Here is a 25,928-nt window from a genome sequence, read left to right as displayed (position 1 = left end):
CTTCCACTCCCACTTAATTAACACCCAATTGTCTCACAACTCTTTTTGGATTTTCCCCGCATTATATTTTATTTTATCTTCCCAGATTTCTGCTGGGCATCCTCTCCATTTTCTTCCCAGTGGTCTGTTCCAAGTAAGGATCAATTTGACCCATCTGTCACCACGAACGCGGGCAATGTGACCGGCCCATTTTCACGTCCACTTAACTTACCAATATTAAATCCAATAATAACAAACTTAATGTAATCCTTAGTATAGTACTCGAATATGGGTTAATTTAATTTTTATTATTTATTTATATTCTCTAACGACTACTGAACGCATTTTTTTTCAAAGAAAATACATCTTGCATCGCACACAACATAATATTGCTAGTATTCTTATTAAAGTACTACAGTCCGTATCTAGTTGTTTTTAATAATTTGTGGCAATTACTTAACACACAAAAGCTACCCCTTAATACTATAATATCATACACCTATATATTGGAAAAAAATATCTGACTATTACGTGTTCGAGACACTTCCTGTCAGTAGCTATTATAGTGGTATATTAATAAGTTATTAAGCATAAACCCAAAGGAAGCCGCGCAATATAGTTTCCTCTTAAAACTCTCAGGGGAATCCCGCTTAATTAATTCTAGGTATTAGTACAGTAATGCATCTCCTTTTTAATTAAACGTCTATTTGAACTGAAATCTCACAGCGGCCGTAATTTCTCCTTTACTTTGATGTTTTCTTAGTGCCTGGAGCGCGTAGGATCTTTATAAGGACAAGCAAGGATAAGTTTTTTTTTTTTTTTTTTTTGAAATGTTAATTCAAGGTAGGTATTACTTTTGCTCGAAATCCTGTAAACCAATGGGGCACAGAACAACACTTCTGACAGTGTTTAATTTTATTCTTATATATTTCAGTCCGGTTCCCGGCAAAATTCGGTTTGATCGATAAACAGGTTGATTACCTACTTTCCTAATAAATTCTTGTGTCTATATAACATACTAGCGGACCCGACAGACGTTGTCCTGTCTTAACTATGAATATTGATTTCAAATTGGTATAATGAATTAAAAAATATTTCAGAAACAAAGTGTTTATTATTCTAATGCTTTATGTTATATGTACAACATTCTTTGTTTGTTTTTCTGGCTCGCATATTATTATATTATCAATATAATAACTCCTATCGAAGCATTTAATTTGAACGATATTCAATTTTCTTACATCCTCTGACGATATTTGCAGCACGCATTCTGTCAATGTTGTGTTATGTCAAACGCCATAAGGTTACACCAAAAAGTTCGAATTGTATGGTGGTTAAGTATTCTTGAATTTTCTAATTGTCCGCGTAATTTTTTTATTTTATAAGAACCTTCTCCTGAAAATTACAAACACAACAAAAAAAAATCAGACAAATCGGTCGAGCCGTTTTCATGTGATGTCGTGACAACGGAAAACGGGTTTCATTTTTATATATATAGATATTTCAGTTCGGTTGCCGGAAAAAATTGGGTTTGATCGACAAACAGGAGGTTGATTACCTACTTTCCTAACAAATTCTTGTGTTTATAAAACATAATGTGTCGCTATGTCCCATAGAGCTGTTACATGTCTTCAAAAACTAAATTTAAATTTTATCACAAATAAATAGCGTATAAATCGTTTATCTTTTGTTCCTGTCAAGTTGCGGATATCAGCGCTATTTAAGTGTCATTATTATAATTGATATTAATAATTCGAAATTAAACCAATATCGTGAAATTATAAGCAATTAAGCCGAGCGCTCATGACGTCTTCATTATCATTTCTGTAATGTTCAGCATAATTTGAGAGCAATTGAAATGCCGTTCCAGGCTTTTAACTCTTAATTATTATGTAAGATATAAAATATTATATTGTATGTCATAAATATATCTTTTGCGTAAGATATGGATTTGTTTATAGTTCAATATTGACTAAAATATTGAAATGTGTTTTATAAATTAATTAAAAAATAACGGAATTTTCCCGAAAGTGTCAATTTAATTTTGCCTATTGGAAGTATAAACAATTCACAAACACTAAAAATTATGAAACAGATGTTATGGGAGATAAGTTTTGTCTTGCGTAGAGTGCAGTATGGTGCGTGGCCATACAGTATTTACCTTAGATCTCCCCCGCACTCGTTTCCCAGTATTCAAGCGAAGCCAAGCGTCCCAACGATGTCGGTACACAGATACTGTATTCCATCTTCCCAGACGCACGGGTTCTGGAGAACGAAGCACACCAGCTCCACTGCCGCAATCGAATCTGTGGAACCATATTTTTTAAACAATATGTTCTATTTATTCCACTTATCAGTTGAAGCGCGAAGACGCAAGAAATAAACAGGTAACTAGCTCATTAAAAAATTGGTGGAAGTGCAAGCGAGAGCGCGGAACGAGCGACAAAGAGGCACAATCGGCCTCCGCGTTCGGCAGCGTTCGTTCGTTAAAAAATTGACATAATTGTATTTATGCGAACAAATAAATGTAACTTGATCTTTTGAAAAATGCAACCATTCCATCAATATTTTCTTATGACGTTGTCACGTTCAACTATCGTCAGTAAACCGACTTTACAGACAACCTATTTTTTTATATTCTATCAAACCACCTCTCTAGTTGCCTACCTCTCTTTCTTTTTCCGGATGGACCGTGTCCTTATGTACGTATTGTTTCCTACATATTGAACTATACTTAACAATATTAAAAGAGTGTCTATAAAAAGTATTAATTAGGGCTGGTCTCTCCTTAAACCTTTATCAGCCTAGGGACGGTAAAACCAGTCAGGCACGAATAATTAATCTGACGCATAAGCCTCGTCGATTATTATCGATTCTGCATTTACGCTTTGTCCGTTTTGAAATTTTAATTAAGCGTGCTCTATCTATTGTCTATGCTAATGTTATCGTTTAGGTAAAAGAGGAAATTATGTAGATGTACACGCCAACTTTTTCTGAGAGAATCTTTGTGATTTATATGAGTGTCTCTTAACGTTTATTGTAGGGTTTTGAGGTCGTTCCCTGGAAGGGTTTTATTATTTTAATAGATCAAATTACCATCAACAATATTATTGTGTTTCGTATATTTTTCTATTAAGAAAATATTTATTTTACATAGATAAGAGAAAATATTTAGCCTAGCCTAATCGCTGAGATAAATGGTAATGCGAAGACTTGAAGAGGTTTCCGATGGTTGTTTTTTGGACAAAGTCGTGAAAGAAATCGATATAAAAGATAACAGGTACGAATTACGATGATAATAGTTTTTGAAGACTAATGAGTAGATGTAAACATCGACAATTTAGAACAAAAATATAAGACGAAGACACTTTCATATGTTTTTTTACTCGCGTACTGCAAGTGTATCATTTGATGTTTAATAGACTTCATATGAGCTCAATCCTCACAAAAACATTTCGCAATTTCTACATTACTACTACGTTATTTTCTACATTTATCCGGTGTCATTGTTTTTATTTCTTAAAATACCTAGCAAAGCTTGAATTTGAAATAACCAAATGGAAATTGGAATTTGTCGTTCAATAACGTCATTAACGCCCTTTCTTTGGGAATGCCATTACTGACTCATTGAAGAGATGAGTGAATAAAGAAAAGTCTAGTAAGCTTGTGTAAATACGTAATAATATCTATACACAACAGTTATTGCGGTGACTGACCGCTAGATGGCGTATATCATTATTTTTAACACAAACGCTTTTGGCAATACACTGGTTTTATTACTCATAACGCGAACGATGTTGAGTTGTAAAATGAAATTCATAAGTGGTTTTATATGTCCACTATATTGTGGATGCGATTTCGTCTGTGGAAAAAATACTATTAAGAAGAAACAGTTACACTTTTGATGTACAATTGTAAAGTCAACGAAATAAATTGTTTTTGCAAATAAAAATACCGTCTATTTACGACGAAAAACATATAGATAGTCAACGATAAAGTTTTAATACGAATTCTTCAAAATGTTTTAAGATGAAATGTTATTGGATTGGTAAATAAGTTTTCAAGTTTCTCAAATTAGGTTTAGGAGACCAAAATAACTGGCATATTTTTGGTAAATGTGTGTAAAGAAAAGTCTGAGGTGTTTTTAAAAGATGTGTTAATGCGCTCCATTTCTTATTCAATTAAGTTCGTGTTAAATTCTCATATTTAATTTTAAGTCAAGAAACACTTTTCTTAAGAAAAATCTGGAAGAATTTTTGTAATAATATACCTAAACAGAAAATAACATACATGATTTTTTTATTTATATATTTCTTAATTTGTTTAATTAATCTATAATATGTAGATTGACAGTAATAAGCTTGAATCCTTGCAAATGAGATTTAAGGATTAATACTTAAGCTATACATTATAATACAATTAAAGCCATTTCTTCGGACAATGAAGTATAAACAATATTTAGTGTTATCTAATGATACTATATATATCTTATACAAGATCCTCATCCGCTTGCCAATTGGCCTCACTCTCCTCTATTGGCTTTTGCGCACTGTGTGAAGCCAAAAATTGCCCTATACAATCCCATCGCTTATTTGGTCATCTTCATATGTAGGAGCATCATTCCGTTAGTATAACTGGATCATTTCTTCTGGGCATAAGCTATGAAGCTACTGCTTGCCTGGTCCACTTCCACTTTAGCTTCTTAATCGTTTCAATGTGCCATACTCTTACTTAGTCCTTAACAACCTGGTTTCTTCATTGCAATTTCTTTCATAGTAAAATCAATAAATTTTAGCGCTCATACAATGGTCAGTTAGTACAGAAACTATGTGTATAATTCGGTATTGAGGTAAAAATCATTACAATTTTTACATTAAACTAAGTAAGAAATTTCAAAGCATCAAACACAGTTCTTTTTTCAAAAATATTACATTCGTTTTTTAAATAAAATATATTTTTATTAATATAAGCAATAGTAAGATTAAGTTTGATTCCTTGTTAAATGTTAGTCGCTGACCTAATAATGTGTTTATACATATTAGACTTATTTCTGTTCCGAAAAAGCTAAAAAGTTATTTAATAACGCACCAACAAGGCTACACGTAAGAAAAATAGCATAAAAAAATTACATAAAGAACCAATGTGCGGCCTCAATACTACGAGTAGATGTGAACGGCGTGCACAAACATAAAGGTTACGAGTAAAATTTGTATAATTAATAAGTTTACACAAATAAAAACTATCAAAAATTTATAAAATAAAGGAAAAGAACCTACGAGAGTGATAAAACAATGCTTGCTATAATCGGAAGTGCGCATAACATAGCTACTTAACGTAAGAAGGGATTGAGATTCAAAAAATCTGCATTAACATCACTTAAAATTGTATAAAAGTCTGTATCACTTGCCTCAATTCCACATGCCCATTTCTTAAAATCAGTGCCAAATAATCTCCAGATAGGTCATCGTGCTCCCCTGTCAATAGTAGAACTCCCCTGGTCCGCTCCGGTCGCACACGTATACGTAATCGTACACGCTTGTACGCCCCTCGTAGTGCGTGTAATGCTATCCACGATGAACCGGAAAAGCGTGGTATCGCTATCTTTTGATCTGCGGATGGAAATTTAGTTTTTTGATTAATTTATCAAATCTTGAATGAACGCTTTTGGGACATGACGACAAAAAGTAACTGTGACAACTGTGTAACAGGAAGTGTGATTTCACTGGTAAACACAAGAGAGCCTAACGGCCTTATTGGCACATTCCTGTGTAGATGTAGAATGTGAACATCAAATCAGATTAAAATCTGTTCTCGTTATGCCCCATAGCGTTAAATATTTTACCCCGGTCATGGGCAAAGGCTGGTTTATGACATTTAGTTACTATTTGCCAAAATAGCGCCATAAATCACTGAAATTATGTTAATTAGAACTATAAGTATTTTTAATAAATAAGTTGATTTATTGTATCATGTTCATACATCTTCTATCTATCTATCCTCTATCCCTATATAGAAGGATAGAAGATGGACGCTGGAAATAACAGAATGGACTATACCTACTGGAAAGAGAAGTATAGGACGACAAAAGAAAAGATGGACACTGGACAGGTGACATTATAGAACTAGCGGGGAAAAACTGGATGAATGTTGCTCAAGACTAAGAGAAATGGAAAAATATGGAGGAGGACTATGACTAAAAAAACTAGACCATTAAAAAAGAAATCTAACATAATTTTTTTTTAAACTTATACTAACACAAGTAATATTAGGGAATGCAAACTAACCAATTGTAGTATGGATTAATAAAGCTTTAATAATAATAATCATATTCATATACAGCAAATAATAAATTTAAGAAAATTTATCTTTAGTAATAATATACAAGTTGTAAGTTTAATATTGTTTAGTCTAAGTATATTTTAAGCGCCGCCTCCGCATCTTTCCAAAAGAAAATAAATTATTTATTGTGAAAACAATGTGGCATTTCTTTATGGACTCGTAAAGGAACAATGCTAGGGCGGACACTTTTTTATAATAACTATTCCGTAACATTTCCGGACTACAGTATCAAATTTAACGGATATAATTCAAAAATTAATTACTAACACTTTTTATTTCAGAAATTCATTCTATAAAAAGAAATTTGAACTGAAAGCGTTGTGTATTACTAGGGTTTCAGCTTAATAAAGTTACCATTTAATTTTCTTGTGAACATGCGTCTTGTAAAGGTTAAATTACATTTGTTAGAGTGTTATTAACTATTTTCATTTATGTATTTAATAAATTATATATCTCAGTTTGATCTTTTTTTTAAGAATGTCGTATAATGCTGAGTGGAAAAAATACTTTACCTAACTGAAGATTTTGGAAGATAATTAACCCCTAAAACCGTTCAAAGGTCCGTATTGATTTCCGTACCCTCACCCTTATCAGGAAACTTCTCAATAATCTGACCCACTTCTGCTACCATTAGAAGCTATTCCGACTATTCACATTCATCACAAATTAAAAATTCCTACAAATTTAATTTCCATTGTGTTAGGGCTATGAAAATACTTTTACTGTAAACCTGGCTGTTAATACTTGCTCATATTGTGAAATGCAATAGCGGGAGGTAAACAGCACGTCGTAGACACAAAAATCAAACAATAATTACAGCTTTGAGATATATCATAGAACTGATGCAAAGACGAGGGTTATAGTGTCACTGTTTTTGTCGTGACAACGTCTTATAATTCGATGGAGCATGACTCATGCGGCGTTACCTCGCGGCGCGGCGATACCTCTAAGGCGTTCCATTTAAGGCTTGAAGTGCAAGCGAGAGCGCAGAACGAGCGACAAAGAGGCACAATTTGACATAATTGTATTTATGCGTACAAATAAATGTAACTTGATCAATTTAAATGTGATATCCATTTACCTCCTCTATATCCATACAAAATATCTATCAAAAAAATAAAATTAAAATTTTCTTTTGAAAAATGCAACCATTCCAACAGTATTTTCCTATGACGTTCTCACGTTCAACTATCGTCAGTAAACCGATTTTTTTATTTTTTATTTATCCTGTGTCATATCCATAAAATATTGACCAGATTGTTAACCTCCTATTTAGCATAAACTGGTTTCCCTTATATACGATACAAAAGCTCGATATGAACTATGATATCGTCCTTATGAAATTACTTGAAGCGTATTCACAATGTTCCTTTCTTATTTTCCAAACGTTAGCGTAACAAAATAACTTATTGACTAGTCCATTCGGAGTAACTGCGTAAATCTATGACTATAACCAAACAATAGAACTACCAAATAATATTAATCCACTGGCCTCAAATTGAATCCTTTGAAGATTTTTGTCTAGGTCCGACCGATTTTCTCAGGATGTTTATCTTTACCGTTCGACTACATTTATTTTTTACACGCTTTATATTAGCTTCACCTGTATGTATGTATGTAACCGACTCCTTCGGACTCGATTTTGACCCACTTTTAACGGACAGATTTTATTCAAACTTTGCGCACCTGTCAAAGATCGATGACAATGCAATAATCCGAAAAAAAAATGAAAAAAATTTAACTAAAAAATAAAAAATAGTTAAAAAAAACTAAAAAAACACGCTTTTAAAGTACATCAAACTAAAAAGTGAAAAATAATTCCTAATTTAGGCTGAAAATGGTAATGAACAAAAAATACTGGTATTATTGTTAAAAAAGCGTGGGGCGCTCTGTGCCATATTTTTCGTCTATCGATTTTGTCTATCGTGCTTTAAAAGCGTGTTTTTTAGTTTTTTTAAACTATTACTTATTTAAATTATAAATTGTGTCTTCATTGGACATTACGATCTAGACTAACTAGAGACTAATAAGTTATTTAAGTCTAACTTATTTTACCGGTTTAATTAAATAAATTATGCACATAGAGAGAAAAGTCCATTTGACATACCCGGGCTTTTATCGCACGACCTGAACTAACCTGAATTGAGCCAATAAAGCTCGCTTTGAATTATCTAGTTGAGCTAATATATGCTGAATAGCTCGGGACCCACTGATTATCAGCGTCAATCAGTTCACGATATATACAACTTTAAACCAGAGCAATACTAATTGTTAGAATTTAAACAGCACAGCAATAAGTCCGTGTTATCTCCAGGCGTACATTAGAGCTAAGTTTTATCGTGGCAGGATTTAGGTGCAAGTTACGACGGCTCATTGTTACTTAAGTACCTACTACGTGACACAAGTGCCTTCTCCAAACCTCTATAACTCAGGAGTAAGGAATTGTACGTGAATTACTATTTCTGTTTAAGTTTTTGCAGTTACAAAGTTTCTAAGCTCGCTTACAAAAAATATTTATAGTTCATAACCTTTTTAAATATATAATTTAATTGTAAGAAAGAAGCTTGTGTTGACTGTCGTCTTTTTTATTACTTTATTACTTTTAGAATCGTATAATGTCTAGTTTGTGCGAATGAAATCGCGAATCAAATGTTATAATATGTATGAATAGCGTATATCTAAATACCATACGTTTTGTAAATTGTTGAGAGCGGAAGCATTACATGCATAACGACTTTCCGGCGCTTCCGGTTAACACCGGGTTTCCGGTATTATCTGCCTAATACTCTGTTTTTGTAAAATCATTTCAATAAATTGTTAGGTTAGGTTAGGTTAGGTTTAGGCGAAGTTTTAAATCACTTAATATATATGTAACACTCACTTCGTAATATGATGATGTTGTTACTATTTAGCTAGATATATAAGTAAAACTAGGTAAAAGAAAATCAAGGGGCGAATCACGAACAAAACTTTGGATGTGATAATTTTATTAGGTCAACCAGTTAAGAAAAAACCGTGTATTATAATCCTTATAATAATGATAAAGATTGTTAGAAATACCTAAATGTTCACGAAACACGCGATTTCAGCATTTAACAACGCGATATTAGTTCACGAAATACCAAGTCTTACAAGGAAAATTCTTACATAATTATGTTACTAGTTAGCATATTTTTTTAAATTCTATAGTCATAATTAGAGTTTTGAAGTTTCGTTAAGAATGCTTTATAATAATTTCATACAAAGTATACTAAAGTTTTTATATAAGCGATAAATCTTTTTATACCACAGATACTTGAAACTAAAAACCTAACAATCTGATCATAAATCAATTATTGATGAGAATTTTAAACCATTTTAATCTATGTAATTTCTATATATGCCATTTCTAAGATGTCGTTACATAGGTAATATATTATGTAGGTAACTTTACAAAGACCCTTTGCAATCTTTCTATAGAGGTGTAATTCAGAAGGGTCCTATAAGGGGTCTATGGGTTCAATAAATTGTAACTTCGAAACAAGTTCTAAGCTGATGAAATTTATTTATGTTCTTAAGACTGAAGAAAAATGTACTTCATTTGTTACAAACATTTTGTCTAATAATGTTTATCTACACTAATATTTTAAAGACGAAAGATTTGATTATTTGCTTCTTTCCATTGGCTCCAAAGCTACAGAATCGTCCTTAACAATTATTTCTTATTAATGAATCCTATATGCACCCTGATGTACATAGGCTATAGAAAAAAAATTGTTCGTATAAAAACATGGATAATATAACGCAAAGTGTGAAAAAAATACTAACAAAAATCCCTACACTGCGGAATCTATTGACGAAAGAGCAAAGTGATGTACTACTTTATTTATTTGTTTTAATCCTACAGCTACAAAAATGATATACAAAAACAAAAAATTACACTAAAAATATAGCCAAAGATGGAATACATAATATTTACAAATAGGTTCAAACATTTCCAAAAGGGAAACACAATAAAAATATTCAATACATTTAACTAAGTAATACCTAATTTGGCTGTGTAGTGTGATAGTGTAAAAGTGAGGGTATGTACGTGAAGATGTGTATGTGGGGTATGCTCATGATGCAGGTGATTTTGCGCTATGGATATTCTTAATACTCCTTTTAAGCATATTCCGCGATAGCTTAAACTAGTCAAGGCTTAAATATTAGTCGGTGTATGTCCGGGCTGCGTGATATATAAGTTATAGAAGACATCTACAAAAAAAACCACGATACCATTTGTCTCTATTAGAAATTTAACAAATTAATTATCCGGACGAGCGAAATATTCAAATACTCTTAAAGTCTATAGAAATATAAAGAACGAAAAGACCTCGTACTTATATTAAAAGTCCTCTCGTCTCAAAGTAAAAGTAATTATGAAAGTTAACTACAACTTAGGCTTACTATAATAGGCTGATATCGGTATTATGCGAAAATAGCTTTTAAACTTTTCAGTCGGGTAAGGCCTCTTCACACAGACATTTCAATGATAAGCTCGCACTTCAGTCTATTGACTACGCGTCGGGTGCAGGAATATTATTAATTTTATCTAGCACTCAGCTACATAATTAATTGCATGGACAATACATAACATATAATTAGTTAATTTTTTTTTTAATTTTCCCATCTATTTGGAACCAACTACAGAGCTGGTGCGGCTTGTGAAGCGGCTGAAAAAAATAAAGCATGCAAGTACAGGGGTCTAGGCTCAGAATATGATTTTGTCCCATTCGGTGTCGAGACCCTTGGTCCGTGGGGTCCTAGCGCTTTAAGGCTGTTTAAAGAAATTTCAAAAAGGTTAGTCGACATCACAGGAGACCGAAAATCTGGCAGCTACCTCGGACAAAGAATTAGTCTAGCAATTCAAAGGGGGAACGCTGCCAGTATCTTCGGAACCTTGCCTAAAGGGACTCCTTTTAATGATATATTTTAGTTTATGTTAAGTTTAGTTATTTATTTCAATGTATATTATTTTATCTTCAAGTGATTATTAGTTAGTAGGTAGGTAATTTTAGCATTTAAAATTGATTAGCACTCCATAGGCACATTTGGAAAACGGGAGCAAGAACACATAAATTACAGATTATGATTTAAACTAATAGTAACGTAACAATTTGAATATTTGTGGTCCATATAAGTTTAAAGAGCGTAAGGGTTGCGTCTACTCATAAATTAATCAAACTTTTGTTTATAATTGAGTTAAACAAACACAAAGTTTTGTTTTAAATTGTTCCAAACTTGCAACTGATAAACTTAAAACTTGATACGTAACTTAATATGTATTATAGGCAAGGTATTTAGAAGCGAAAAAGCTCATTTCTAAAATATTTTAGTTTTCCAATAGTTGTTTGAAAATAGGATTTAATCGATGATAACAAAGCTTAGTTGAAACAATACGCTATACAAGTTTAGGCTGCTTTTACATTAATATTGATCGGGTAAGTTATAAAATTACTCGGAAACCTATTTTCCTTGGAGAATACTTGGGGTCGTATAAGTGGTAGACACTTAATATAGCTGATTCACTTCCGACTTGTGGTTAAAACTCAAAACATTTAAAAATTTATTATGCCAAATAGGGAAAAAAGGTTCTTTTTCGTAGTCTGTGATGAAAATGAAAAAAGTACATTACCAGTTTTACATTTCCGTAGCATACACGTACACCTGGGATCTGTACAAGGGTCGCATTTACAACCTTCCACTGCTGTAGTTTGCTTTGGCGATGACGTTCCACCTGGCACCTGGTATTAAAAACAAAAAACTCGGCATTGAGTAAGCCTTAAGTAGACAGACAAATCTGTAGTACATGTGGTACACATCTGTCACCTAAGTTGACGCATTTTGGGTTCTTCATTTTCGAAAGAAACATTTTGATGTAATGAATTTAGTATCAAAATTTTAAATATTACTAATTAATCGTCGTATGTTCGCGACATATTTGCTTGCTCATTGATTCGTTAGATTTCGACGTGTGCATCATGTGGGAATTTTAATGGATTTAACAGTAATTACAGCGCGGGCTTTCTATGACTTAGGTTATTGCAAGATACATATATCCAGGTACATATATATATGGTTCTAGTTCTGGATAAAACGTCTATGTAAACTTGTTGTTGCAGTTGCCTAGAGTAACAAGAGGAAGGGAATTCGAGACATTTTCAGACATAATTTTATTTTCCTCACACACAAATAAATACATATCAGCTATAGCAGATTAGGTATCTCTCTCTTAGAAGAACTTCGGCTTAGTTACGAAACTAAAAATCCTATTTTTAAAAGGCTATAGGAATAAGGTCACCATTGTTAATATTAATGACTATTCCTATTATAATATCCATTTATCTTTATTTTAATTTACGTTAGTCATTAATAAAGACTTACTTTCTGTTCCAAGCTCGGTCCCAGAGTAGTAACTTTCATCTTATCAATATCACTTGCCCCATCTGATATGATATTCAAGTCTGCTTTGCTAACGCCATCTTCTATCAAACTCTTAAGGCCGTCTAGTTCTTTACTCTTCTCTCCTGTGAATGAATAGTTTTCTCTCTTCTCCTCTTTACTAGGTTGAAGTGTGGTATCGATACGTTTAATATTATTACTAAATCTAGTGGACGGGGCAACTTCTAGCTCCGCAGAGAAGGAGACGTCCTTTTGGTAGAGGACACCTTCTTTCACAGGCGCCTCAGTGGCCTTTGTGGAGTTGATTTCTGTAAAAAAAATTTATGTTTAGGGGAAGAATCTTTATCTTTTTTATATGGTATCGAGAAAAAACTTTTTTTTTTAAAGACAATTCACACCAATTGACCGAGTCCCATGCTAAGCTGGAGAAGCTTGTGTTATGGGTACTAGGCAGCGGATGTACATACATATTATAGATAGATAGACATATAAATACATATTTAAACACCCAAGACCTAAGCACAACACCAAATGCTCATCACATCGATGTTCGTCTCAACCGGGGATCGAACCCGGAACCCAATGATTCGCAGACAGGTCTAGTGGTTAGTACCCCTGACTGTAGTAAACTAACAAACTTCTATAGTACTTCCCAAACCCTGGTTTTGGCAAAAACACCATGTGACGTGAAGTTACAGTAAATAATGAAGGGAAAGATGTCGTAAATCTGATAAAAAAACAACTACCACTGATTGGTTTTATATTAGTGGTTTCATTTGCTTTAATGTTAAATTAAGAACCAGTGAACAAATGTAAAAAGACCTTTTTTTAATTCAGGCTTAAATGACAAATTCTTACGAACCGATTACACACTGAGATCATAGTCAAGTAAACTCTCTTATTTACTTTTATTTAATGCATTGAACACGTTTCATTTATGAACGTTCTCAATTCATTTGCATTTTTGTTTGTGTGTATTCCCTGCTTAAGAGACATAGATTGTAAAATGGTTTAGTTGGTCTCATTACGAAGCGATCTGAAGGAAATCGAGTGATTTAAACATTGTGCATTTTGAGTGTCTTTATTTATTTATTTATTTACACTTCGTTGCAGAAAACAAAGAATGAAACACAATACAAAAAAATTGTAATATATATATATTACATTTTATATTGTAAAAATTTTACAATATAAAATGATGCAACGGGCGGCCTTATCGCTAATAAGCGATCTCTTCCAGGCAACCCTAGTTAAAGAGAAAAACTAAAAAAAAAGAAGAAAAAAAATGAAACATGATGCGTGCGAGAAGTGCAGAACCAAATGTTATATTAAATATATATATATATATATATACAAGGTACTACCTTAATCTAAAGTAATAAAAAAAATAAAAAAATATTAACAACAGACTAAAAACTTAAAAGCTAATCTTACAAATACATGGACAGCAAATAGTGATGTAAAAGGAAACATAAGATTTATACAAGTCACGATTGATCAGGATAGGATAAGGTTAAGAAATGATTATACAGAAGAGTTTTAAAAGATGACAGAGAGGTAGCCAATCGTACGGAGTCGGGCAGCGTATTCCACAACTTAATGACGGAGATCGTGAATGAATTGCCTAAGAAGGATGAAGTGTGAGATGGAATTTCCAATAAACATCTATTAGAAGTAACATATAGTTAGAAGGACCTAAGAATTTGAACTGATATTTGAGATAAGAAGGGGTTTGGGGGGGGGGATTGAAAAGAATTGAGTATAGAAGTTGAAGAAGATGAGCGTGACGTCTGAATCGAATAGGTAGCCACCCCAGCTGCCTGCGGAATGCACAGTAGCACATGGTCATATTTTCTAAGACCAAATATGAACCGTATGCGGAAATTCTGCAGGCGTTCGATCTTGTCAAGTAGCTCTTCGTTCAAATCAGAGGAGCATGAGTCCGCATAATCGAGAATAGGAAGCAGAAGAGACTGCGCTAACATAGTTTTAGTGCGGATAGGAAGGAAATTAGAAAGCCTAGGTCTTTAAAGCTATGTTTTAGAAATAAATTGCAGCGAAACAGCAAAGCCTTAAGGAAGTTATCTTTAAACAAAGTTCCAGCGCATACATTTTGTTTGAAAACTGTCGCCCAACTTAAAGTCAGTAAGCTATAAATGTAAGCAGCAACGCGTACTCGTATTAGCATTAAGTTGAAATACTTCACACGCGTAGTTCAGTGGTTGCAATTCATTCCATACTACATTATGGTAGTCTAATTACAAAAAACCTTTTAATGAACGTCCTAACGAATATTGAAGTGTTTGTATTTTCTGTTTACGTTTTAAATTTCTTCTGTACAAACATTAACTGTCCACATCGTATCCCTAACTTTAATAATACTAACTAACCGACGTGAGACTGATCTTAAATTAAATTAAAATGATTCATGTGCACTTTTTATTATTATTAGTATAATTTGGTTTTTTTTAATGTATCCTTTATAAGTTAAGTTTGTTTTTTTTGTTCCTGTTTAGTTTCTTTTTCTTTACAAGTATATGTAATACATGTATTTTTGCACTTTTTGTCTACCTCATGTAATTTAATACATTTTCTTTTTTTTTCTTTTCTCACAGTGGTTGCCTGGAAGAGATCGCTCGAAAGCGATAAGGCCGCCAGTTGCCTTTCCTTTACTTGTAATTTTGTAAAATTTTATATCATAATGCAACAAAGTGTAAATAAATAAATAAATACTTTGAGAATATAGCCTTTAAACTTTTGCATACAAAAAATATTATAGTATACTTGCTGACCGGGCAAACGTCGTTTTGCCATGTATATCGTTTATAATAAAAAAATAGGGGTTGATCGCAGAGGGGTGAAAGTTAGGGGTTGTATGTATTTTTTTATGCTGTATCATAAAAACAGAAAAAAAATATCTAAAAATAAAAAAAATATTTAGGGGTGGACTACCCTTAACATTTAGGGGGATGAAAAATAGATGTCCGATTCTCAGACATACCCAATATGCACACAAAATTTCATGAGAATCGGTCGAGCCGTTTTGGAGGAGTTTAACCACAAACACCGCGACACGAGAATTTTATATATTAGATTTCTATACTAAACTCATCAAACTGAAACACATAATCGATTTTACGGTTTAAGCGTGAAAGCGTAAAAAGTAGCGTATAACTAGAAGTATGCAATTTTCTTTTTCCTGTCAATAAATAATAATACTTTCTCATTTCTAGGGTCGATGACCCAAGTTTTGAAAGTAAAAATCATAAGTATTAAATTAATATTTGTTCAAAGCCTTTTAATATAACAATAATCGCTCTTTCATCCCTAAAAGGCTACATGAATTTTTGCAACGTTTTATTTCTAAACATTTACGTAAGCTCGCAAAAGATCAAAGAACGTGTTGTTGAATATGTTAGGAAAGCTAAGGATTGTAGCTTCTCAGACATTAAGTAATAATATTTACGTGTCACCTTGACACCCACGTAAGTACCTACTTAAGTATTATTACTTCAAATGTTTTTGATTTAATATGGTATAGATAAAAATAAATAAAATTCATATTTATATTCTATTTTATTCATTTGACTGCCATTACCAAAATTAAACAACATTCGCTTTGTTATAAAGTGTATAAGCTATGAAATCATAAGAGGTTTTATTGTATTTTCTAACCTATTGTAATGAAGATAAAGTTTTTCTAGCTATACGTCCTATTATTAAGATCTGTGTAACGACTTTTATATAATTCTGTCATTAATAAAACAAATGCCAATCGGTAACATCGCCGAAACAGAACCTAACATTATAACTTTTTAGCGTGATTATACGCTATTGTACGGCAGTTTGTATCAAGCCCGCAATTGCTCCAAACATTAGCTGAAAACGCATTAAACTGTATAAAACCGACAAAATTCACTTCATAATCGCAATGCAGCCATCGACTTAAGCCGAGTGCATACAATCAGCACGTTCACGTTCTCGACGTTTGCAGCGACGAATTCAAGTACTATTATCGTCAGAATGGCAGTCAAGACGCGGATTCGTTAGCACTTTTAACTGGGCTTACAGGCATTTTGTATTTACATTGTTTTAAAAGAAATTAGCCTCGACACTTCTTGGCACATTTTTGCGTTTTTATTGCGGCCTAGATTGGTCGGTCGGTTGGTAGAAATATTTTGCCTTATTAATTTTTCATTAGATTTTGCAACATATTCAGGCATTTAAAAATATGGAGTCAAAAAAAAATGACATCCCCTGCGAAAAGTGTCCGAACGTTTTCCAAATATATTCGTATATTATTGGCTTTTGGCTTTATTAACTAGCCGTAGAAATGAACGAATTATGCTCAACCTATATAATAGTTATTCAGGGTTCATACCTCTAAAGTTAATTTTATAGCAAAAATAGTATACACTTACAAAGTGTCGGGACACGTTTTCGAAATTTAAATTATTATGAAACATTTGCTATGTTCATAAACAAGCCGTAAATGTGAGCGATTTTTGAAGATCCATTGGCCAAAATGCCAAGAGATCAAGCCTCCAAGAGCTAAACGAAATACGCGTTTATCCCTAAGCTCCAATGCATTAAACACTATCGATAAAGCGCTGAGAATTCACTATTTATGCAGAATATTCTTCAATGCGAGTGAAATTGCATTTTTGCAATATTGCTTAGGCTTACTGTCGGTTTGATATTTCTTGTATTCTCATAATATTTTGTGATATTGGATTTTTTGTTGAGTAAGTAGTTCTTTAATGTCGAACGTGATTTGTGTTTATCTTTAACGAAAAGAATCAATCAGTGACACAAATGTCTTTCTTAATTTAATTTAATTGAGTCTTTGTTAATATTATTTAGAGAATTTTTATTTTAGTGTTTTGTTAGGAGATTTAAATCAAAATAAATGAAACGATTTCAAATCCAGAAAACAACAATCCGTGAGTAACATAGGATTTATTTATTTCCAAAATTCTGCTAATCTGTATATAAAAAAGGTCAAATTTACTGGGTTCATTAAACTTTTTACGTATTTCTACGCTAGGAACTCATAAAAATGCACCACAGCCTGAAAAATACTGATTTGCTCGATAGTAAAAAATCACTGAAGTTCTATTTATTACAAATGGAAGAGACATATACATTTCTACGTATATTTTATCAAAAAATATTTTCTATAAGCCGTAGGATATCCTTTTGTGGCGCTCAAACATTTTTGTTAGCGATAATCGAACCCAATACCTAACAATTAAAAATTAGGCCCTCGTTAAACTCAGAATCACAATCAGAACACGAGCTCATGTTTGAGTATTGGAAAAATGTCTGTGATTAATAACGTGTGGCTGTGATTAATGACCAGTCATGTCGTTAACTAGCATCTTTCATTTTCAAGATGTTTTTGCAAATATGGAAAATGGCGAGCGTCTTTTGTTATGTTTTTAGTTGCAGTAACACATCTCGCGAGAGCTCTAACGTGAGCAGTGTTGGCCTAGTGGCTTCAGCGTGCGACTCTCATCCCTGAGGTCATAGTTTCGATCCCCGGCTGAGCACCAATGGACTTTCTTTCTATGTGCGCAATTAACATTTGCTCGAACGGAATGAAAAATTCGTGAGGAAACCGACATGGCGTGTGTCAGGCACTGGAGGCTGATCACCTACTTGCCTATTAGATTTAAAAATTATCATGAAACAGATTCAGAAATCTGAGGCCAAGACCTAAAGAGGTTGTAGCGCCACTGATTTTTTTTAAATAACATATCTGGCATATCAAGACAGAGTTTGACGATTATAAGGTAAAAAGTAAAAGTGTAAAAATAAACAATTTTTCTTCAATGTCATTGGTATATATAAGAGTTTAATATCTACTAATTAACTAAATACTTTTGGAGAGGCGTGACCAACTAACGCTTATCATATACATATAAAAACGTGACGAGTCCTAGCTAATATCTATAATGTTTCATACAATGTTATCTACGATAGCTGGTTTTGCAAAGGTTTATTGATTAAAGTGATTGTGTTTGTATTTCTTTTATATATGTGTGTGTGCCATAAATTTTTTTTTCTTTCAAAGTATTTCTGAAGATACTGGTATTTTACCTAAACAGCCGTAGCCGTCTACTTGTAGCACGTAGCCGGGACCACACCCGCATTCGTAGGTGCCGTCGTGTAACTCGCTGCACAGTTGCTCGCATGGGCTGCCCTCGCCGCACCTTCCTGTAACAATAAAATACTTAGCCTCGTTCCACAACAGATGGCCATTAGGACAGGACTTTCCTAGAATGAAGGCCGAGTATAAGTCGGAAGTGTAGGAGGACCTCGCAATAGGTGGACGGAAGGTGCTAGGTAAATCCAGGGAACATATCCTTTGGGGGCGTCCATAAATTACGTGAGGTTTGTTTTTTTTATTTTCTGTACCTCCCTCCCCCCCTGGTGAGATTTTATTCAACCCCCAACCCCCAATCTCACGTGAGATTTTTCAAGAGATGGCCTTTAGGGTAAGCCTTTCCTAATTTTTATTTTCAATCAGAAAAAAATTGCGTGATATTTGCCGAGACCCCCCCCCCCCCTCTCTCCAACGTAAGATTAAATGAGATTTGACTCGACCCCTCCACCCCTTAAACACCTCGCGTAATTTATGTACGCCCCATTTTGGAAATCTAGGGAAAGGCCTGTCCAGCCTGTCCTGTGGACTTCGACAGACTGAGGCTACGGCCTACGACACAATGCGAAGAACCACAGAAAAAATAATACATGATTGATATTGGTCTTTAAAAATAATAGCAAAATACATAAACATTCACCACAAAACTCAAATAAAAACAGTATTTTAAAATAGACATCAAATAAAGATTTCGACACAACATCGATAAAATACCCGTATTGACTGTATCAGCGATTATACAAAAAAACAGTCGGTAGCATTCGTGCCAAAAGCTACAAAAAGGTGCACGACCTAAAGCTATGATAAACGATCGTAAACGAGAATTGTCGAACATTAATTCTATGTTTTTGCACTCACCAAGGTTATAGTCGGAACAAGAAAATTTTCATTGATTTCGACGTTCGAGATTTTAAAATTAGTTCCGCTTCGGAATGTTTAATGCCGTTAAATTCACTTTTCCCTTTTCAAATTTGTTTCTTCTCATATTTGTAATAAAATGTTGATTAACTTTCCTTCTATTTTTTTAACTTTTTTCCATTCCAACTTCAAGATATGCTTATTCCCTTTAGTGCACATTTCACAACATTCGAGCTAATTGGGTCCCCTAATGTTTTTCTTATACTCGAATATAAAAATCTAATCAAAGTCTTATCATATTATATCATTATTTTATTCCTTAATAAAAACACCTATCGGTCTTATCTACACATAATATTCAACAATAAAGCGCTAACTTAAAGTATATATATCACGTTTCCATAATATGCATAGTAGGTCTTCAAATAAATGTCGTTTACGTGTCTAGGTTGGTTTAAACAGTTCCACAACTATTAGACAGGAATATTCGTCTTCGTTCTGTATAATAGAGCTGTCATGGAGACACGGGTTGTACAATTAAACTTTCATGTTTAATGATATTTTAGTAAACGCTTTTCGCACGGGAATGCTTCTTATGCCTTGACACTTAAATATATGACATATATAGGAACCAAAGAATAAGGGTCGGCTTAGGTGTGAACTACACTTTAGCGGCGGTCCACATGTATCGGAACGACCGTAACAGCGGTTAGCTTCATGCAGTCCACGATCACATACCGGCCGCGTTAGAGGGTGTAGTGAGGAGCCCTTAGGAAAGGCTCTTCCAGGAAATACCACAAATATCCAGTGAAAACGCTGCGACATCAGTGCCGCCAATAAATATGCATTATACGACTTTAAATACGGGCAGCTGCGTAGGAACGACTGAATGAGTGGTTGCTTATCAAGCATGTAGTCGTCAGTCATATTGCTAGGATGTGGTAGCCAACGGAAAACCACCACATTAATTTTACCAGGATATCATTATAGCTGGGAAAGTAGCTATGATAATTCAGCAACACACTCGCGATACCTCTGGTATTGAGTGTGTTCATGGGCGGTGATATACCTTAACATCAGGTGAGCCTCCTGCCCGTTTCTTCTTCCATAAAAAAAATGATCGCGAAAAAAATTACACTGAGACACTAAGAACAAAGAATAGGAAATACATTTTTTGGCTACTTGGATAAAAAAATAAGTTCACACTGTTCATAAATATATAATTATTAACCTACTATTAGATTTAATATACCAAACCCTTGTATGTCATTTCCGGCATAATAAAACATCGGAAATCATGGTAATGATATCCGATTTATCATCACCACCTTGGTAATGATATGATTTCCGATGCACAATACAGCCAACAACTATACATTCTCATTTAATAGGTAAAATACACTATACAAATTGCAATTATAATAAGGCAATTCGGGCCTACAATTTACGTTAGTAAACAAGTTAGGCGTTTCGGCGCCCTAATTACGAAGCACAAAGCAATCAGTCTGTGCCTTCCTTTGAATATTTTAGCTAGTATTTATCTTCACATGTTAGGATTACGTATGAGAAAGGACGATTTCTCTTGTGTTAATTTAGGGACTAATTTCGTATGACAAATTTGGGGTACATTTAAGTTTGTACTAATGAATCTCATACACAATTTTTTAGAATTTGAAAATAAACATGTGTCAACGCGCCCTTTTTTAAACTTATTCCTGTGAACTGTTTTTAAGGGTGATGTTAAGGTTTTATTATTTAATTGTTAACCTCAGCAACATATTACAAATCATGATGATTATTTTATATTTTCATCGACAATATCAATACTGAGTTTTCACACAAGTTTGCTATATTAGCGCAATATATATCAAACTACATTAGGATTAGATAACGTTGAGGCGAACAATAATACCACTCCTCTTTTCCACCGCGTCGGTGATTTTAACGCTACGTGTGACGACACGGGCGCGGTTGGTGGCCTGCAGCACGTCGCAGCGCGGTCCGCGGACTGTGCAAAATTAACTACCAAAAACGCAGAATCTGTGCACGCGAATACGATTTAACCCTTCTATTTTATAATTCATTCATTGTTTTCTTTACGCTTTTTCTATTCTTATTTCCTTTAATGTAGTTTTTAACTTTTTTTTCTGTGCTCATTTCACTATAAGTGTTAAAACCTTAAGAAATTTCTTTTTTATTCGTACTGCCGCCTAAAAACTTTTATTATTTGACGACTCATTGGTCTAGTGGTTAGTACCCCTGACTACGAATCCATAGGTCCTGGGTTCGATCCCCGGCTGAGACGAACATCGATGTAATGAGCATTTGGTGTTGTGCTTAGGTCTTGGGTGTTCAAATATGTATTTATATGTCTATCTATCTATAATATGTATGTATATCCGTTGCCTAGTACCCATAACACAAGCTTCACCAGCTTAGCATGGGACTAGGTCAATTGGTGTGAATTGTCTTTAAAAAAAAAATTATATGATGCTCGCGCGCGCCTATAACGTCATCAGAAGTCTGTAATTATTGCAAATACCAACCAATTACCTGCCATCCAAGAGCTTCCACCATTAAATACAATCTAAATTCACGGGCAAAGCAATGTCCTGTGGGTAGTGCCTTATCTATATGTATAACTATATATATAACTATATTTATCATTTGATATAAATAATGTACGCTAAAAGCTATTTATTAGGCGGATCCTGTTTAATATGGCATATATTATAGCTTATACAGGCCTCAGTTGAGGCAAACTCATCTAACATTAATCAAGCGATTAGGACTAATTAATATGTGCTGACATATTAATTAGTTAATTTACAACTTTGAGTTATAATTGTTAACCATTAATCTTTAAAGTTGTTTAAGAGAAGTTTTGCTTTGATATAACCGATATCTTAAAATATATAAATTACGTGTCACGTTGTTTGTCCGCTATGGACTCCTAAACTACCGAACCGATTTCAATCAAATTTGCTTACATCTCAATGAATACCCGGAATATTATTTTTTTTCAAAATATTTGTTTATTATTTGATAGTCACAATTCTATAAGATGGCGCTGTGTTGAAAGTACCAACGTTTCACATAAGCTACAATTTAATGGCATTACCATCAAAAAATCATGGTGGTCCTCATGACTGGTACTATGTAATATAACTAAAACCTTAGCCACAGCAACGCTTGGCCGGTCTGCTAGTTAAATATAAAACTTAAAACCCTATGCCCCCTTTTAGGGGTTTTGGGTTACTATAGGTCTCACGCCGAAGAAGTAGCGGGTTTTATGCGCACAAGGAAAATCTATACTAAACTTCAAACGCACAGTGAGAAATGTAATCAACTCGTTAAAATTTTATCGCAAATTTTACCTGGACGTAAAATAACTTTCAGATATTATTAATACTCCGGTCAATTTAGACATTCGAAGTTACATAAAGTCCCAACAAGCTGAATTTTTGTGAAATTGTTCAAAACATAATTATAAACAATGTCTAGAAGTTCCCCATCATTCCCGTGTAAGGAAAAAATTTTATTCAGGGGCAAAGGTCAAAAAAATGAGTTTTTCGCGATTTTCAGCAAAACGGTAAGTTTTATCATAAAAGTACCTCAGACAAAAATTGTAGATCATAAAATTATCTATAAAAAATGTATTAACACTGTTTTTTCTTACGAGCCACCGTTTCTGAGATATAACAATTCAAAAAGTTATAAAAGTTGTTATCGTCATAATATGCACACGTGTCCACGCCACCTATGAGGTAGGGAATGATGGGGAACTTCTAGACATTGTTTATAATTATGTTTTGAACAATTTCACAGAAATTCAGCTTGTTGGGACTTTATGTAACTTCACTCTCATTTTTTGGTCTAAATTGACCGGACTATAATTATTTACATAAATTGACATTCCAAGCGGTTCCAGCAAGAGAGATTACTATGATGTGGTTATCAAGTTGACAAATAACATAAATTAATCAATAAAGCTTTTTATAAATTTGACGAATATTGAAATGATACTAATCCTTGGGATTGATTTGCTCCACACCAAACAATTTGTATGACTCAAAACTTAGCGATTAAAAAAAGTGGCGGAAAGTTTCTTGACAGTTCTTCTTGCCCGCTCTACGCCCTTAACTTGCGAACTGGTAGCAAATGTAAATTTACAATTAATTTAACTTCTTTCCTGACGTTAATAAGTGTACTTGTTTCCCTATATGAGTAAAGTTATTTTGACTTGACTTGACAGCTACGATAATAATAATTTAGAGCCGCCTGGATTCTAAGCAAGCCCTACCGAGAGTGTTTTTGTTTTGAAATTCGTTTGATCAATATCGTTATGTCAGACTAAGCGTGTTACTTGATTCATTGAGCGAGCTGATTTCATTATAGGCCTATTCAGTGTATCACTAATTGGATGATACTAGACGCGCCTTAGGTTCAGTAAATTCGATTTATATCTGAAGTTAAAGGGGTGAACGTTTGCGTTCGTTTTAATTTTTTAACATGTATACCTGCGTAACCTTGAAACCTATTCATGTATTTATTTTAAACTCTATGGTAAACCGCATAGTTACCTAGGTAACACTGAAAATGTTTAGAAAATGAAAAACGGCTTAATGTAGAAAGTTGCCTATACTTTTATTAATTTTCGAATTAATCTCCGTTACTCTCTACTCATCATCGTCGCATTCGATGGAACCACTGAGAAAAGCAAAGGGCCCATTCTTCTACGCCATTTTCGTACGCTTTCACCGCATCTTCAGGGCTCGTAAAGCGAATACCCCGAATGTTATCTTTAGTTTTGGGTTCCTAGCAATATATCCAGCTTTTATCGCCTGTGACGATGTCAAATACAGCATTTGAGTCACCGCTGTTGAACTTATCTATCATTTGGCGACACCAGTCCATGCGACGGTATTTCTGGTCGTTGGTAGTATGGGGGAATCCATCTGGTACAACGCTTCCTGACGCCTAAATGTTCGTGTAATATTTTTCGAACTTGACTCATACCAATGCCTAGGCATGCCCGTATCTGCTGATAGGTCACTCTCTTATCTTCCTCTATCATGCGTCGCACAGCACTGATGTTCACTTCAGTAGTCGCTGTTAAAGGATGTCCCTCACGCGGATCATCATTGAGATTGCTACGTCCACGCTTAAACTCGTAAAACCAATTGTAAATAGTGGTACGAGATGGCGCATCATTAAGAAATGCTAATCGCAGCCTATCATAGCTTTGTTGTTGAGTAAGCCAATAACGAAAGTCATAATAAATCATTGACCGAAAATTTTGTCGCGTTAGGTTCATTTTCACGTGTTACAAGTTTTAGATTTGCCGCCAAATCACAAAAAACAAATGAATGCAATATACTACATTAGGTTAGCAAAGAGTTCTAAAATTTAAATTCAAAAAGTTTTCATTAGCAATGTTTCTAACTGGCCAATTCTAAACATTTTCAGTGTTACCCACGTAATGGGACATCAAAAGTAAAAGTTCGCGTCAGAGAACAACGTAAAAAATGTAAAAGGCTTCTTAGACGTTTTGTAGAGTTTAATGTCGTCAACAAAGAAACTGTTGACTTACAGCGCTTCCGTCGGCATTACAAGTGACTTTTGCTTATTTATTTAAAAGCGAAATTTGAGATGTGAGTCCTTTGAAACAAGCAATCATCGTAAGTACCTCAGGCTTGACAGACTTGACATTAAAGATAAAAACAATTAAGATCCAAATTGTTTCCGAGGTGACTCCGGGTTCATGAATAAGTCTAAGTATAAAAAAGTAAAGCTAACCCCTAGTTAAATAAACGTATGTGTTTCCTTAATCCTTATGGTCTAAATAAAATATAAAATGGCAAATTGACGATTAAATCTACATTTTAGGTGAGTTATATAAGTATTTTAAAAAATCTTATTAAAATTGCTAAGAAATTCATAACTTAATGGCTTCAATATTATTTCTTCACAGCAATAGTAATAAAAGTAGCGGTCGGCTACAAACAGTGTACGGCAACGGTTCTACGATTGATTTTATGAGAGCTACGGCGTAGCTGTAGCTACAACTTCAGGTATGATTCGAATTTCGAATAGATAAGCCTTCGCTTCGAATGAAAGTTATATTGTATGTGGCTAATATCTAGCAGTATTGGTTTACGTT

General features: G+C 33.7%; 1 protein-coding gene across 1 annotated transcript in view; it reads right to left on the bottom strand.

Annotated features, from left to right (window-relative positions):
• Nucleotides 1–25,928, bottom strand: part of LOC125053023 (pikachurin) — a 98,918-nt gene that overhangs the window by 24,213 nt on the left and 48,777 nt on the right. Inside the window, exons 3-7 of the mRNA XM_047654191.1 lie at nucleotides 18,844–18,960; nucleotides 12,724–13,049; nucleotides 11,975–12,083; nucleotides 5,387–5,588; nucleotides 2,141–2,285 (exon numbers count right to left, since the gene is read on the bottom strand). Coding sequence (XP_047510147.1) covers nucleotides 2,141–2,285; nucleotides 5,387–5,588; nucleotides 11,975–12,083; nucleotides 12,724–13,049; nucleotides 18,844–18,960 — 899 coding nt within the window. The remainder of the gene's footprint in view (nucleotides 1–2,140; nucleotides 2,286–5,386; nucleotides 5,589–11,974; nucleotides 12,084–12,723; nucleotides 13,050–18,843; nucleotides 18,961–25,928) is intronic.

The sequence above is a fragment of the Pieris napi genome, chromosome 10 (genome assembly GCF_905475465.1).
Source record: "Pieris napi chromosome 10, ilPieNapi1.2, whole genome shotgun sequence".
NCBI classification, from domain to species: domain Eukaryota; kingdom Metazoa; phylum Arthropoda; class Insecta; order Lepidoptera; family Pieridae; genus Pieris; species Pieris napi.
The sequence above is the reverse complement of the archived record's forward strand: the minus strand, read 5'-3'. Positions and strand labels throughout refer to the sequence as shown.